This window comes from Leuresthes tenuis, unplaced genomic scaffold (assembly GCF_036924035.1).
Source record: "Leuresthes tenuis unplaced genomic scaffold, fLeuTen1.0.hap1 SCAF_4, whole genome shotgun sequence".
Taxonomy (NCBI): domain Eukaryota; kingdom Metazoa; phylum Chordata; class Actinopteri; order Atheriniformes; family Atherinopsidae; genus Leuresthes; species Leuresthes tenuis.
The window spans coordinates 663,876-677,003 of NW_027325358.1; the positions used below are offsets into that span (position 1 = coordinate 663,876).

Sequence of the window (13,128 nt, forward strand, 5' to 3'; positions counted from 1 at the left end):
AACATGATGTGAGAGCAAAACAGCAAATAAATGTGCTGCAGCTGCAACTTTTATCATTTCAGGGTTTAAATGAAAGAGTTTCATTTGAGGCGGCACATTTCTAACTAAGATGTCTTTGTTTGAATGGAAAAGATGGAAAATAAATTACAGAAAGTCCCCTGAAGTGAATAAAAGTTTCCATTTTAACACCAACTTCTAGAATAAAAACATTTTGAAGTCATCTGTATTTTTATATTTAATTCATACATTAAATTCAGACAAATATAGAAGCCGAACTCTGCTGGTCCACAACTGGATTTAACGCCTGGAGGAGGAGGTAAAAAGGGGAGGAGCTAAACGTTTATCATGTGATCCAAACAGGAGGAGGAGGTAAAAAGGGGAGGAGCTTCACCCACAGGGAGGTCCTGGGATCCAAACAGGAGGAGGAGGTAAAAAGGGGAGGAGCTAAACGTTTATCATGGGATCCAAACAGGAGGAGGAGGTAAAAAGGGGAGGAGCTTCACCCACAGGGAGGTCCTGGGATCCAAACAGGAGGAGGAGGTAAAAAGGGGAGGAGCTTCACCCACAGGGAGGTCCTGGGATCCAAACAGGAGGAGGAGGTAAAAAGGGGAGGAGCTTCACCCACGGGGAGGTCCTGGGATCCAAACAGGAGGAGGAGGTAAAAAGGGGAGGAGCTTCACCCGCTGGGAGGTCCTGGGATCGAAAAAAGGATGAGGAGGTAAAAAGGGGAGGAGCTTCACCCACAGGGAGGTCCTGGGATCGAAAAAAGGATGAGGAGGTAAAAAGGGGAGGAGCTTCACCCACAGGGAGGTCCTGGGATCCAAACAGGAGGAGGAGGTAAAAAGGGGAGGAGCTTCACCCACAGGGAGGTCCTGGGATCCAAACAGGAGGAGGAGGTAAAAAGGGGAGGAGCTTCACCCACGGGGAGGTCCTGGGATCCAAACAGGAGGAGGAGGTAAAAAGGGGAGGAGCTTCACCCGCTGGGAGGTCCTGGGATCGAAAAAAGGATGAGGAGGTAAAAAGGGGAGGAGCTTCACCCACGGGGAGGTCCTGGGATCCAAACAGGAGGAGGAGGGTCACGGTTTGCTGTAGCCGAAGATCCCGACAGGAAAGTGTTTGACGTGTGTCGGCCACTGAGCTGCCAGCTGGAAAAACTTGACGTCGTTCCACTCGACTCCGTCCACAGACACTGAGAAACAGCAACAGGAGGCTCATTTCACACAAAACATTTCAGTCGTGCATTCTGCTTTGCATCTTCTGAGATGTTTCCCTGAAGCTCCACAACAGAGGAGCGACAGGAACGCCACAAACGGCTGACATCAGGTGTTGTGTTGAGCCTGGCAGCAGAACAGAAGTGAAGCCATTTTCAGGCCTGCTTCCCCTGAATCTGCAGCTTTACTGGAACCAGGTTGGACCTTCAGACCTCTGATCTGACCTACAATCAACCGGTTTCCATGGAAACCACAGTTTCCACGGTTTCCGGACCATGGTCAGCTGCAGCAGCTCAGAGCTCTACAGAGATGAGCAGCACAGCGTCTGCAGCAGATATGGAAGGTAACCTTCATCTGAATGAAAACAGCCGTAAAACATCCTCAGAGGAGACTCTACCAGAGTTCTGATGTGACCGGTTCTGGTCCAGTGGCTGACAGACTTTACATGTTGAAGGTGCACATTAGAACTGTCACTGAAGGTGTATAAGTGTGTTTACCTCTGAGTGTGTGCTGGTGTTTGGAGGTACAGATCAACCTGCTGATTCCTTCGATCACCTGACTCCTCGACTCCGCCTCCTTCTCCTTGGCCTTCTTACTGAGAAACATAACTGAAACACCAGCACTCATCATCATCCACATCTATAAGATGTAAATGTTAATCTGCAGCAGCACCACTCAGTGAAAGCTGCTCCAGACTCATGTTTCCATCCTTCAGCTTCCTTTAGTGACTCTTTTTAATGCTTTGAACTGATTTTTTCACAGGAATCTGAGTCCATTCCTGCTGAATCCCAGATTCCAGCTGCTCAGCAGTCCCTGGTTGTCTGGTTCTCCTCTTCATGATGCTCCAACATCTGCAGCAGGAGACAGATGTGGACTGCAGGCAGGCAGCCGAGCTCACACACTCTGTGTGTCTGAAGCTGCTGGAAGTCCTGCAGAATGAGGTCTGGCATCGTCCTGCTGAAATAACCACAGAAGTCACCTTGATGGCAGCATCTGTCTCTGCAGAACTCCAACATCCAGCTGTGCATCAGTGGTACCTTCACCCAGATGAAGCCCTCCATGCCCTGGACTCTGCTGCAGCCCCAGACCATCACAGACGCTGCTTTAAACCTTCCTCTGAGAACAGCTGGATGCTCTTTCTCAGCAGTTTTTCCCAGAAGCAGCTGAAACTCATCTGCCCACAGAACACGTGTCCACTGTCTTTCTGTCCCTCTGAGATGAGCTGGAGTCCAGAGAACTGGGCCGTGGTTCTGCTCAGAGCTGATATATGGCTTCCTCCTGGTGTGATGCAGCTTCAGCTCACATTTCTGGATGCAGCCGTGGACTGTGTTGAGTGGAAATGCTTTTCCCAGCTCCTCCTGAGCCCATGTGGCTGTATGGATCATGGTGGCCTGACGGTTTCTCCTGCAGTGCTGCCTGAGGGCTCCGAGCTCATCCAGCAGGGCTTTCTGTCCTTGGCCTTTCCACACTGAGACTTCCCCAGACTCCCTGAATCTGTTCCCAATATTCTGCTCTGTAGATGCTGAAAGACCAAAGTTCTTTCCAGTCTGACTCTGAGGAATATTTCCTGAACTTATTGATGATTCTCTGATGGAGTTTGGCCCAAAGCGGTGAGCCACGACCCATCCTTGTTGGAGAGGCTGAACCTTTGGTGGAAGCTGCTTTTATACCCAATCCTGACACCCTCACCTGTCAGCAGGTAACCTGCTGCTTGGAGAAGCTCCAGAAGCTGTTGCTGTAGATTCTATAAACTTTCTGTCTTTCTCTGACTCTACAGCAGCTTTTAGAGTGTTTTGCTGCATTAAACTAGATTTCTTTTTATTTTCCAAATACATAAAAATTGGTCAGTGAAGCAGCTTAAACCTGCTCAGAAAAGACAAAACAGGAGGATAAAATGTTTTTCTCTCATTCGATATGTGTCAGTGTGAGATTGGAAAGAACATTTTGAAAGGCTGAAAACCAGATTTCTGAGTGAAATGAGATAAAACTGGAGCTAACAGACGATAAGGTTCGAGCTTATGTTAGAAGAAAGAATTCTTTCTCTCTGCTTCTGTCTTTTCCTCTGATCTCTCCAGCATCTGATGCTTATTCTGGTCTTCCTTCTCTTCTTCTTCACTTCCTGTTGTCTTCCTTCTCTTCTTCTTCACTTCCTGTTGTCTTCCTTCTCTTCTTCTTCACTTCCTGTTGTCCTCCTTCTCTTCTTCTTCACTTCCTGTTGTCTTCCTTCTCTTCTTCTTCACTTCCTGTTGTCTTCCTTCTCTTCTTCTTCACTTCCTGTTGTCTTCCTTCTCTTCTTCTTCACTTCCTGTTGTCTTCCTTCTCTTCTTCTTCACTTCCTGTTGTCCTCCTTCTCTTCTTCTTCACTTCCTGTTGTCTTCCTTCTCTTCTTCTTCACTTCCTGTTGTCTTCCTTCTCTTCTTCTTCACTTCCTGTTGTCTTCCTTCTCTTCTTCTTCACTTCATGTTGTCGTCCTTCTCTTCTTCTTCACTTCCTGTTGTCTTACTTCTCTTCTTCTTCACTTCCTGTTGTCTTCCTTCTCTTCTTCTTCACTTCCTGTTGTCTTCCTTCTCTTCTTCTTCACTTCCTGTTGTCTTCCTTCTCTTCTTCTTCACTTCCTGTGACACTTTTCTTGCTGCTGTGTCTGACTCTGGGGCTCGTTTTTGATTGTTTTTTACTGTTTTAACGGTTTTAACTGTGTTTCTGAGGGTTTTTATCTCGTTGTTGGCGTTTAAAGAAAATTAAAGTTTGAAACCAAAGTAATAAAACACACATCTGAGCAGCCGGGATGAGTTTCACAGCAACTTTCCACACTGAGACTTCCCCAGACTCCCTGAATCTGTTCCCAATATCCTGCTCTGTAGATGCTGAAAGACCAAAGTTCTTTACAGTCTGACTCTGAGGAATATTTCCTGAACTTATTGATGATTCTCTGATGGAGTTTGGCCCAAAGCGGTGAGCCACGACCCGTCCTTGTTGGAGAGGCTGAACCTTTGGTGGAAGCTGCTTTTATACCCAATCCTGACACCCTCACCTGTCAGCAGGTAACCTGCTGCTTGGAGAAGCTCCAGAAGCTGTTGCTGTAGATTCTGTAAACTTTCTGTCTTTCTTTGGCTCCAGAACAGCTTTCACTGAGTGCTGCTGCAGCAGAATCTGGGTTTGGTTCTGAATACAAAGAAGAGGCTGAAAATAACAGTTTCTGTTGAATAAATTCACATTTCCCAGATGAAAGTTTGGTCTCCTCACCTTTCTTGTTCTTCTCCTTCATCACCACTGTCAGGCTCATCAGTTCTCCGGCACTGAGGCGCGACACCTGAAGACAGCGGAAGTTGCTCTTCAGCGTGTTCTTCATCCCCGCCTCCTTCCTGCGCTCTCCTCCTCCGCCCTGACTGCTCCAGTAGTCCAGCTGCAGACCCATCACCTCCGCCGGGCAGCTGCTCAGACAGGGGGGGAAGGTCAGGATTCTGCTCCCAGCAGGAGAGGAACCTGCAGACAGTACCTGATGGAGGGAGAGGGCGGCGGCGTGGCGCTGGCCGGCGCTCCCGGCTGGGAGGGGGGAGATCCCAGAGTGATGTCATCAGAGTCCACTGTGGGGGGAGAAGCAGGAGGTTTAACAGAGGTGTGGGGCCCAGAGGAAACGTGAGCCGGGCGTACCTGAGGTGGACAGGAAGTTCTGCTCCACGATGCCAACGTTCACCAGCTGAGAACAAACAAAGACAGCGTCTTAACCCACCCAGCGCCGGTTCTGCTCCGGGTTAAACTCACCAAGCCGCTTACCCCGATGAACGGAACAAACTTCTGGCAGGAGTCATCCTCCGGGCTGCAGAGGAACACCAGAAGACTTTTAGTCCACTTAACTCATCGTGTCCAGCTTGTTTTATGAAAAATCTAAACTTCCACAGAAGAGCTCCAGATCTGGACTCTTTGTCTCTCCTCGTCTTTATTCAAACAACCAAATAACAACCAGACAGCAGCCTCAGTTAGTCTGAAGCCCTCAGGTCAGAATCAGGTGATCTCAGCGTTTTACTCTCACCTGGCAGCAGGTGAAGTCTTGGTTTGGTTCAGGTGGCGTTCGTTAAATTCAGCTAAAGCTGAGCAACAACCCCTGAAGACCTCCTTAAAGGACCAGACACATCAGTGCTGTGGGCAGTTAGTGAAAACCTAACTGGAACTGAGCTGTAAGTGCAGACATTTGTTCACCTAACTTCAGATTTTAGCTTTTTAAATAGTTCCCTGTTCTTTCAGCAGATTTTTTCTGTATTTGATCATTTCTTTGCAGGTATTTTCCTCAGCCGCCAAACGGGTCCAATCAGGTACCTCCTGTGTTTGCAGGTGAGCATGGCCTCTGAGATCGGACACAGGTGAGAAACCGCGGCTCCGGCCAGATACTGAGACACCCGACCAGCAACGTCCACCGGATCTGTCACACAGAGGGAAACAGGGGAGTCAGAGTGAAACAGAGGAGTCAGAGTGAAACAGAGGAGTCAGAGTGAAACAGAGGGGAGTCAGAGTGAAACAGAGGGGAGTCAGAGTGAAACAGAGGAGTCAGAGTGAAACAGAGGAGTCAGAGTGAAACAGAGGAGTCAGAGTGAAACAGAGGGGAGTCAGAGTGAAACAGAGGAGTCAGAGTGAAACAGAGGGGAGTCAGAGTGAAACAGAGGAGTCAGAGTGAAACAGAGGAGTCAGAGTGAAACAGGGGAGTCAGAGTGAAACAGAGGGGAGTCAGAGTGAAACAGGGGAGTCAGAGTGAAACAGGGGAGTCAGAGTGAAACAGAGGAGTCAGAGTGAAACAGAGTGAAACAGAGGAGTCAGAGTGAAACAGAGGAGTCAGAGTGAAACAGAGGAGTCAGAGTGAAACAGGGGAGTCAGAGCGAAACAGAGGAGTCAGAGTGAAACAGAGGAGTCAGAGTGAAACAGGGGAGTCAGAGTGAAACAGAGGGGAGTCAGAGTGAAACAGGGGAGTCAGAGTGAAACAGGGGAGTCAGAGTGAAACAGAGGAGTCAGAGTGAAACAGAGTGAAACAGAGGAGTCAGAGTGAAACAGAGGAGTCAGAGTGAAACAGGGGAGTCAGAGCGAAACAGAGGAGTCAGAGTGAAACAGAGGAGTCAGAGTGAAACAGAGTGAAACAGAGGAGTCAGAGTGAAACAGAGGAGTCAGAGTGAAACAGGGGAGTCAGAGCGAAACAGAGGAGTCAGAGTGAAACAGAGGAGTCAGAGTGAAACAGAGTGAAACAGAGGAGTCAGAGTGAAACAGAGGAGTCAGAGTGAAACAGATTGAAACAGGGGAGTCAGAGTGAAACAGAGGAGTCAGAGTGAAACAGATTGAAACAGGGGAGTCAGAGTGAAACAGAGGGGAGTCAGAGTGAAACAGAGTGAAACAGGGGAGTCAGAGTGAAACAGATTGAAACAGGGGAGTCAGAGTGAAACAGAGGAGTCAGAGTGAAACAGAGGGGAGTCAGAGTGAAACAGAGTGAAACAGGGGAGTCAGAGTGAAACAGATGGGAGTCAGAGTGAAACAGAGGAGTCAGAGTGAAACAGGGGAGTCAGAGTGAAACAGAGTGAAACAGGGGAGTCAGAGTGAAACAGAGGAGTCAGAGTGAAACAGAGGAGTCAGAGTGAAACAGGGGAGTCAGAGTGAAACAGAGTGAAACAGGGGAGTCAGAGTGAAACAGAGGAGTCAGAGTGAAACAGATGGGAGTCAGAGTGAAACAGAGGGGAGTCAGAGTGAAACAGAGGAGTCAGAGTGAAACAGGGGAGTCAGAGTGAAACAGAGTGAAACAGAGGAGTCAGAGTGAAACAGAGGAGTCAGAGCGAAACAGAGTGAAACAGGGGAGTCAGAGTGAAACAGAGGAGTCAGAGTGAAACAGAGGAGTCAGAGTGAAACAGAGGAGTCAGAGTGAAACAGGGGAGTCAGAGTGAAACAGAGGAGTCAGAGTGAAACAGGGGAGTCAGAGTGAAACAGAGGAGTCAGAGTGAAACAGAGGAGTCAGAGTGAAACAGAGGAGTCAGAGTGAAACAGGGGAGTCAGAGTGAAACAGAGGAGTCAGAGTGAAACAGAGGAGTCAGAGTGAAACAGAGGAGTCAGAGTGAAACAGGGGAGTCAGAGTGAAACAGAGGGGAGTCAGAGTGAAACAGAGGGGAGTCAGAGTGAAACAGAGGGGAGTCAGAGTGAAACAGAGGAGTCAGAGTGAAACAGAGTGAAACAGAGTGAAACAGAGGAGTCAGAGTGAAACAGAGTGAAACAGAGGAGTCAGAGTGAAACAGAGGAGTCAGAGTGAAACAGAGGAGTCAGAGTGAAACAGAGTGAAACAGGGGAGTCAGAGTGAAACAGAGGAGTCAGAGTGAAACAGAGTGAAACAGAGGAGTCAGAGTGAAACAGAGGAGTCAGAGTGAAACAGAGTGAAACAGGGGAGTCAGAGTGAAACAGAGGAGTCAGAGTGAAACAGAGTGAAACAGGGGAGTCAGAGTGAAACAGAGGAGTCAGAGTGAAACAGAGTGAAACAGGGGAGTCAGAGTGAAACAGAGTGAAACAGAGGAGTCAGAGTGAAACAGAGTGAAACAGAGGAGTCAGAGTGAAACAGAGTGAAACAGAAGAGTCAGAGTGAAACAGAGGGTCAGAGGATCTCTGACAGATGAATAAACTGTTATATGAATAAAAACGATTCTTTCTCTGGAGAAGCTACCCAGCGTTGGCGGCTCGGCACGTCCAAACGTTTCCCTCCAGCCGGCGTCCATAAACAGGCAGCCGAACTTCCCATCGAGAGACGACACGAACTTGGCCAGCGGGTGAACCCCTGATTAAAAAACAGACACAGGAGCATCATGGGAAGGCTCAGCCAGAACCTCCAGCCTGCACCTTCAGCTGGATTCATCTCTGTTACAAACAAAGCAGTTCCCCTCCGGCTCATGGCTGGTGTCTCACCTTTAACCGACTCACTGCAGGGAAACTGCTTCCAGATCAGCACCAGCTGCTGGTCTGAAGTTAACAAACTCTTATGTTGGCTGGTGGTTTTGCAACCAACCAAACCAACTAAAACTGTTCCACAGTGTCTTGTCTTTCTGATCCAAGTGAACCTGCTCTGATTCAGAAGTGTTGGCTAATTATCGACCTAAAAATAGCTTCAGCTCAACTTTGTGATCATTTACACAGAAATAATCTGTTTGAAGAGTTTCAGTCAGGATTCAGAGTGCATCGTAGCACAGAAACGGCACTGGTGAAAGTTACCAATGATCTCCTCTTAGCCTCTGATAGCGGACTTGTTTCTTGTCCTGTTGGATCTCAGAGCTGCATTTGATACGATCGATCACAGCATTCTGTTACAGAGACTTGAACATGTTATTGGGATTAAAGGAACTGCATTAGGCTGGTTTAAGTCATATTTATCAGATAGATTCCAGTTTGTTCTTGTAAATGAAGAATCTTCCTCACACACCAGAGTAAGTCATGGAGTTCCTCAGGGTTCTGTGCTTGGACCGATTCTTTTTACTTTATACATGCTTCCATTAGGTAACATTATCAGACAGCATGGCATAAAGTTCCATTGTTATGCTGATGATACTCAGCTGTACTTATCTATGAAACCAGATGAAACCAACAGGTTGGTCAGACTACAAGCCTGTCTTAAAGACATAAAGACCTGGATGACTCAGAACTTTCTGCTTTTAAATTCAGACAAACTGAAGTTGTTCTCTTTGGACCTGAGCGCTTCAGGGAGAAATGGTCTTGTTATATAGTTACTCTAGATGGTATTTCCTTGGCTTCTAGTTCTACAGTGAGGAGCCTTGGAGTTATTTCTGACCAGGATCTGTCCTCTGACTCCATATAAAACAGGTTTCTGCCTTCTTTCACCTTCATAATATCATTAAAATCAGGAACATCCTGTCTCAGGGTGATGCAGAGAAACTGCTCCATGCATCTGTTCCTTCAGGACTGAACTACTGTAATTCCTTATTATTGTTCTGTCCCACAGATTCTCTGAAAAGCCTCCAGCTGATCCAAAATGCTGCAGCCAGAGTTCTGCTGAGATCTAACAGCAGAGATCATGTTTCTCCAGTTTTAGCTTCTCTTCATTGGCTTCCTGTTAAATTCAGAATAGGATATGAAATATGAAACATCCCATAGTTCTGCTGCTATAGGCCCAGCCTGCTGGGGGAGCTCCCATGATGCACCTCTCCTCCCTCCATGTTCTGCTGCTGTAGGCCCAGCCTGCTGGGGGAGCTCCCATGATGCACCTCTCCTCCCTCCATGTTCTGCTGCTATAGGCCCAGCCTGCTGGGGGAGCTCCCATGATGCACCTCTCCTCCCTCCATGTACAGATGACATCATTGCTGTCATTAACTTGTGTTTCTCTCTCTCAGCAGGTGTCTCTGGCCTGGTGTTACGCTGCTTGGCTGTGTGTGTGAGTGTGTGTGTGTGTGTGTGTATGTGTGTGAGTGTGTGTGTGTGAGTGTGTGTGTGTGTGTGAGTGCATGTGTGTGTCTGTGTGTGTGTGTGTGTGTGTGTGTGTGTGTGTGTGTGTGTGTGTGTGCATACCGACAGGAATGATGAGAAAGCGGATGTAACTCAGCCAATCAGGTGTCTTGCTGGCCAGCTGCTCCACAAAGCAGTAGAGGACGGTGCTGAGGTAACTCTGATCTCCACCCACCGCCACCTTCACTGTGGGCGGAGTCTGGGAGTTACAGTTACAGCTGCAAAACATATTCAGGTCAAACCTCAAACACAAGCAGGGAATCAGTGATTTGTGTAAGTGTTGCACTGGACTCGTACAATCTCTGGATGCGGGCGATGATGGCACTGAAGGCGGCGTGAACATCAGCGGCTGAGACGGTGCAGATGATTGGCTGATTGAAGAGAAGCTCTGACAGGTACTGAGGAGGGAGACGACAGGTTTGTGTCACCTGAGTCTGGACCCAGTTCACCTGAGAGTGAAAAACTGAACGAAGTCGGACTATTTAACCCGGACAGAGAAGGACAGAAAGAGACCGACCTGTCCCTGCCAGTCTGTGGTGTTGATCAGGATGACGGATTCTGGGATGTGATCCTCAGAGAACAGGATGTGGTTCAGTTGGTCCAAAACTGCCTTCCGTGCAACCTAAAAAACACAAAAAACTACATCAGTTCCCAAATTATAAGTCTGTACCCAGACCTGTACCCAGACCTATAACCAGACCTGTACCTGAACCTCTACCCAGACCTGTACCCGAACCTATACCCAGACCTGTACCCAGACCCAGACCCGAACCTATAACCAAACCTGTACCCAGACCCAGACCTGTACCCGAACCTATAACCAAACCTGTACCCAGACCCAGACCTGTACCCGAACCTATAACCAAGCCTGTACCCGAACCTATAACCAAACCTGTACCCAGACCCAGACCTGTACCCGAACCTATACCCAGACCCGTACCCGAACCTATGACCAAACCTGTACCCAGACCCAGACCTGTACCCAAACCTATAACCAGACCTGTACCCAGACCCGTACCCGAACCTATACCCAGACCTGTACCCGAACCTATAACCAAACCTGTACCCAGACCCAGACCTGTACCCGAACCTATAACCAGACCTGTACCCAGACCCAGACCTGTACCCGAACCTATACCCAGACCTGTACCCGAACCTATAACCAGACCTGTACCCGAACCTATACCCAGACCTGTACCCTGACCCAGACCTGTACCCGAACCTATAACCAGACCTGTTCCCGAACCTATACCCAGACCTGTACCCGAACCTATAACCAGACCTGTACCCTGACCCAGACCTGTACCCAAACCTATAACCAAACCTGTACCCAGACCCAGACCTGTACCCGAACCTATAACCAGACCTGTACCCGAACCTATACCCAGACCTGTACCCGAACCTATAACCAGACCTGTACCCAGACCCAGACCTGTACCCGAACCTATAACCAGACCTGTACCCAGACCCAGACCTGTACCCGAACCTATAACCAGACCTGTACCCGAACCTATACCCAGACCTGTACCCGAACCTATAACCAGACCTGTACCCGAACCTATACCCAGACCTGTACCCTGACCCAGACCTGTACCCGAACCTATAACCAGACCTGTTCCCGAACCTATACCCAGACCTGTACCCGAACCTATAACCAGACCTGTACCCTGACCCAGACCTGTACCCAAACCTATAACCAAACCTGTACCCAGACCCAGACCTGTACCCGAACCTATAACCAGACCTGTACCCGAACCTATACCCAGACCTGTACCCGAACCTATAACCAGACCTGTACCCAGACCCAGACCTGTACCCGAACCTATAACCAGACCTGTACCCGAACCTATACCCAGACCTGTACCCGAACCTATAACCAGACCTGTACCCTGACCTGTACCCAAACCTATAACCAAACCTGTACCCGAACCTATAACCAGACCTGTACCCGAACCTATAACCAGACCTGTACCCTGACCCAGACCTGTACCCAAACCTATAACCAAACCTGTACCCGAACCTATACCCAGACCTGTACCCGAACCTATAACCAGACCTGTACCCTGACCCAGACCTGTACCCAAACCTATAACCAAACCTGTACCCGAACCTATAACCAGACCTGTACCCGAACCTATAACCAGACCTGTACCCGAACCTATAACCAGACCTGTACCCGAACCTATAACCAGACCTGTACCCGAACCTATAACCAGACCTGTACCCTGACCCAGACCTGTACCCGAACCTATAACCAGACCTGTACCCGAACCTATAACCAGACCTGTACCCGAACCTATAACCAGACCTGTACCCTGACCCAGACCTGTACCCAAACCTATAACCAGACCTGTACCCGAACCTATAACCAGACCTGTACCCGAACCTATAACCAGACCTGTACCCTGACCCAGACCTGTACCCGAACCTATAACCAGACCTGTACCCGAACCTATAACCAGACCTGTACCCGAACCTATAACCAGACCTGTACCCTGACCCAGACCTGTACCCGAACCTATAACCAGACCTGTACCCGAACCTATACCCAGACCTGTACCCGAACCGATAACCAGACCTGTACCCGAACCTATACCCAGACCTGTACCCGAACCTATAACCAGACCTGTACCCGAACCTATAACCAGACCTGTACCCTGACCCAGACCTGTACCCAAACCTATAACCAAACCTGTACCCAGACCCAGACCTGTACCCAGACCTGTACCTGAACCTATACCCATACGCTGACCTGTACCCAGACCCGGACCTATACCCGATGTTTTTCTTGTGACTCACTGACAGATAGACCTCCCGCTCCAGTGTGTTAAGTCTGTCCGACTCACCTGTGGAGCAGGTATCCTGTAGTCACATGACGTCTCACTGTCCACACTGCTGGTTCTGTCGGGCCCTCTGGAGTTCTGCCTGTCCTTCGTAGAGATGCTCAACGGGTGGCGAGGCGCCTGACTTCCTGTCTTACTGTGGCGGGAGCAGACATGTTTACTGCTCTTGTGGCGGGCATGCATCAACATCAGTGTGTGTGCACGTGTGTGTGCACGTGTGTGTGTGAGTACCTCGGTGACATGTGTGTTTGGGACTCAGTTTTGCAGAGTTTGGCAGCCGGGCCTGCATCGGGTTCAATGGCAGCATCATCATCAGCTTCCTGTGGGAAGGGAGAGAAGAAGAAGAGCACGTAGCAGGAAACCTGTGTGTGTGTGCGTGCACGTGCGTGCACGTGCGTGTGCGTCTGTGTTTACTCACCCCGGGCCCCGCCTCCTGTCCTCCGGGCTCCTCGGAGACTTGGGGCCCCTGAGCTCCAGCAGACAGCAGCTGCGTCGCCTGGTGGAGAGCAGAGAGCAGTTACACAGAGTGGCCTGCAGGGGGCAGCAGATCCTCACTGTTTACCTTGTTTATTTGTTAATATTCATCAAAGAAATTTGAAAGTGGTCTG

The 13,128-nt window shown here is 49.1% G+C and overlaps 1 protein-coding gene across 1 annotated transcript in view; it reads right to left on the reverse strand.

Moving 5' to 3' along the window:
* Positions 1-1,018: 1,018 nt before the first annotated feature.
* LOC140305246 (phosphofurin acidic cluster sorting protein 1-like) overlaps positions 1,019-13,128 on the reverse strand; it is a 23,670-nt gene continuing 11,560 nt past the window's right edge. Inside the window, exons 11-24 of the mRNA XM_072384010.1 lie at positions 12,939-13,016; positions 12,752-12,840; positions 12,524-12,656; positions 10,195-10,299; positions 9,975-10,075; positions 9,741-9,895; positions 7,891-8,001; positions 5,526-5,628; positions 4,986-5,028; positions 4,863-4,908; positions 4,708-4,795; positions 4,455-4,642; positions 1,709-1,819; positions 1,019-1,189 (exon numbers count right to left, since the gene is read on the reverse strand). Coding sequence (XP_072240111.1) covers positions 1,077-1,189; positions 1,709-1,819; positions 4,455-4,642; positions 4,708-4,795; positions 4,863-4,908; positions 4,986-5,028; positions 5,526-5,628; positions 7,891-8,001; positions 9,741-9,895; positions 9,975-10,075; positions 10,195-10,299; positions 12,524-12,656; positions 12,752-12,840; positions 12,939-13,016 — 1,464 coding nt within the window. The 3' untranslated portion in view covers positions 1,019-1,076. The remainder of the gene's footprint in view (positions 1,190-1,708; positions 1,820-4,454; positions 4,643-4,707; positions 4,796-4,862; positions 4,909-4,985; positions 5,029-5,525; positions 5,629-7,890; positions 8,002-9,740; positions 9,896-9,974; positions 10,076-10,194; positions 10,300-12,523; positions 12,657-12,751; positions 12,841-12,938; positions 13,017-13,128) is intronic.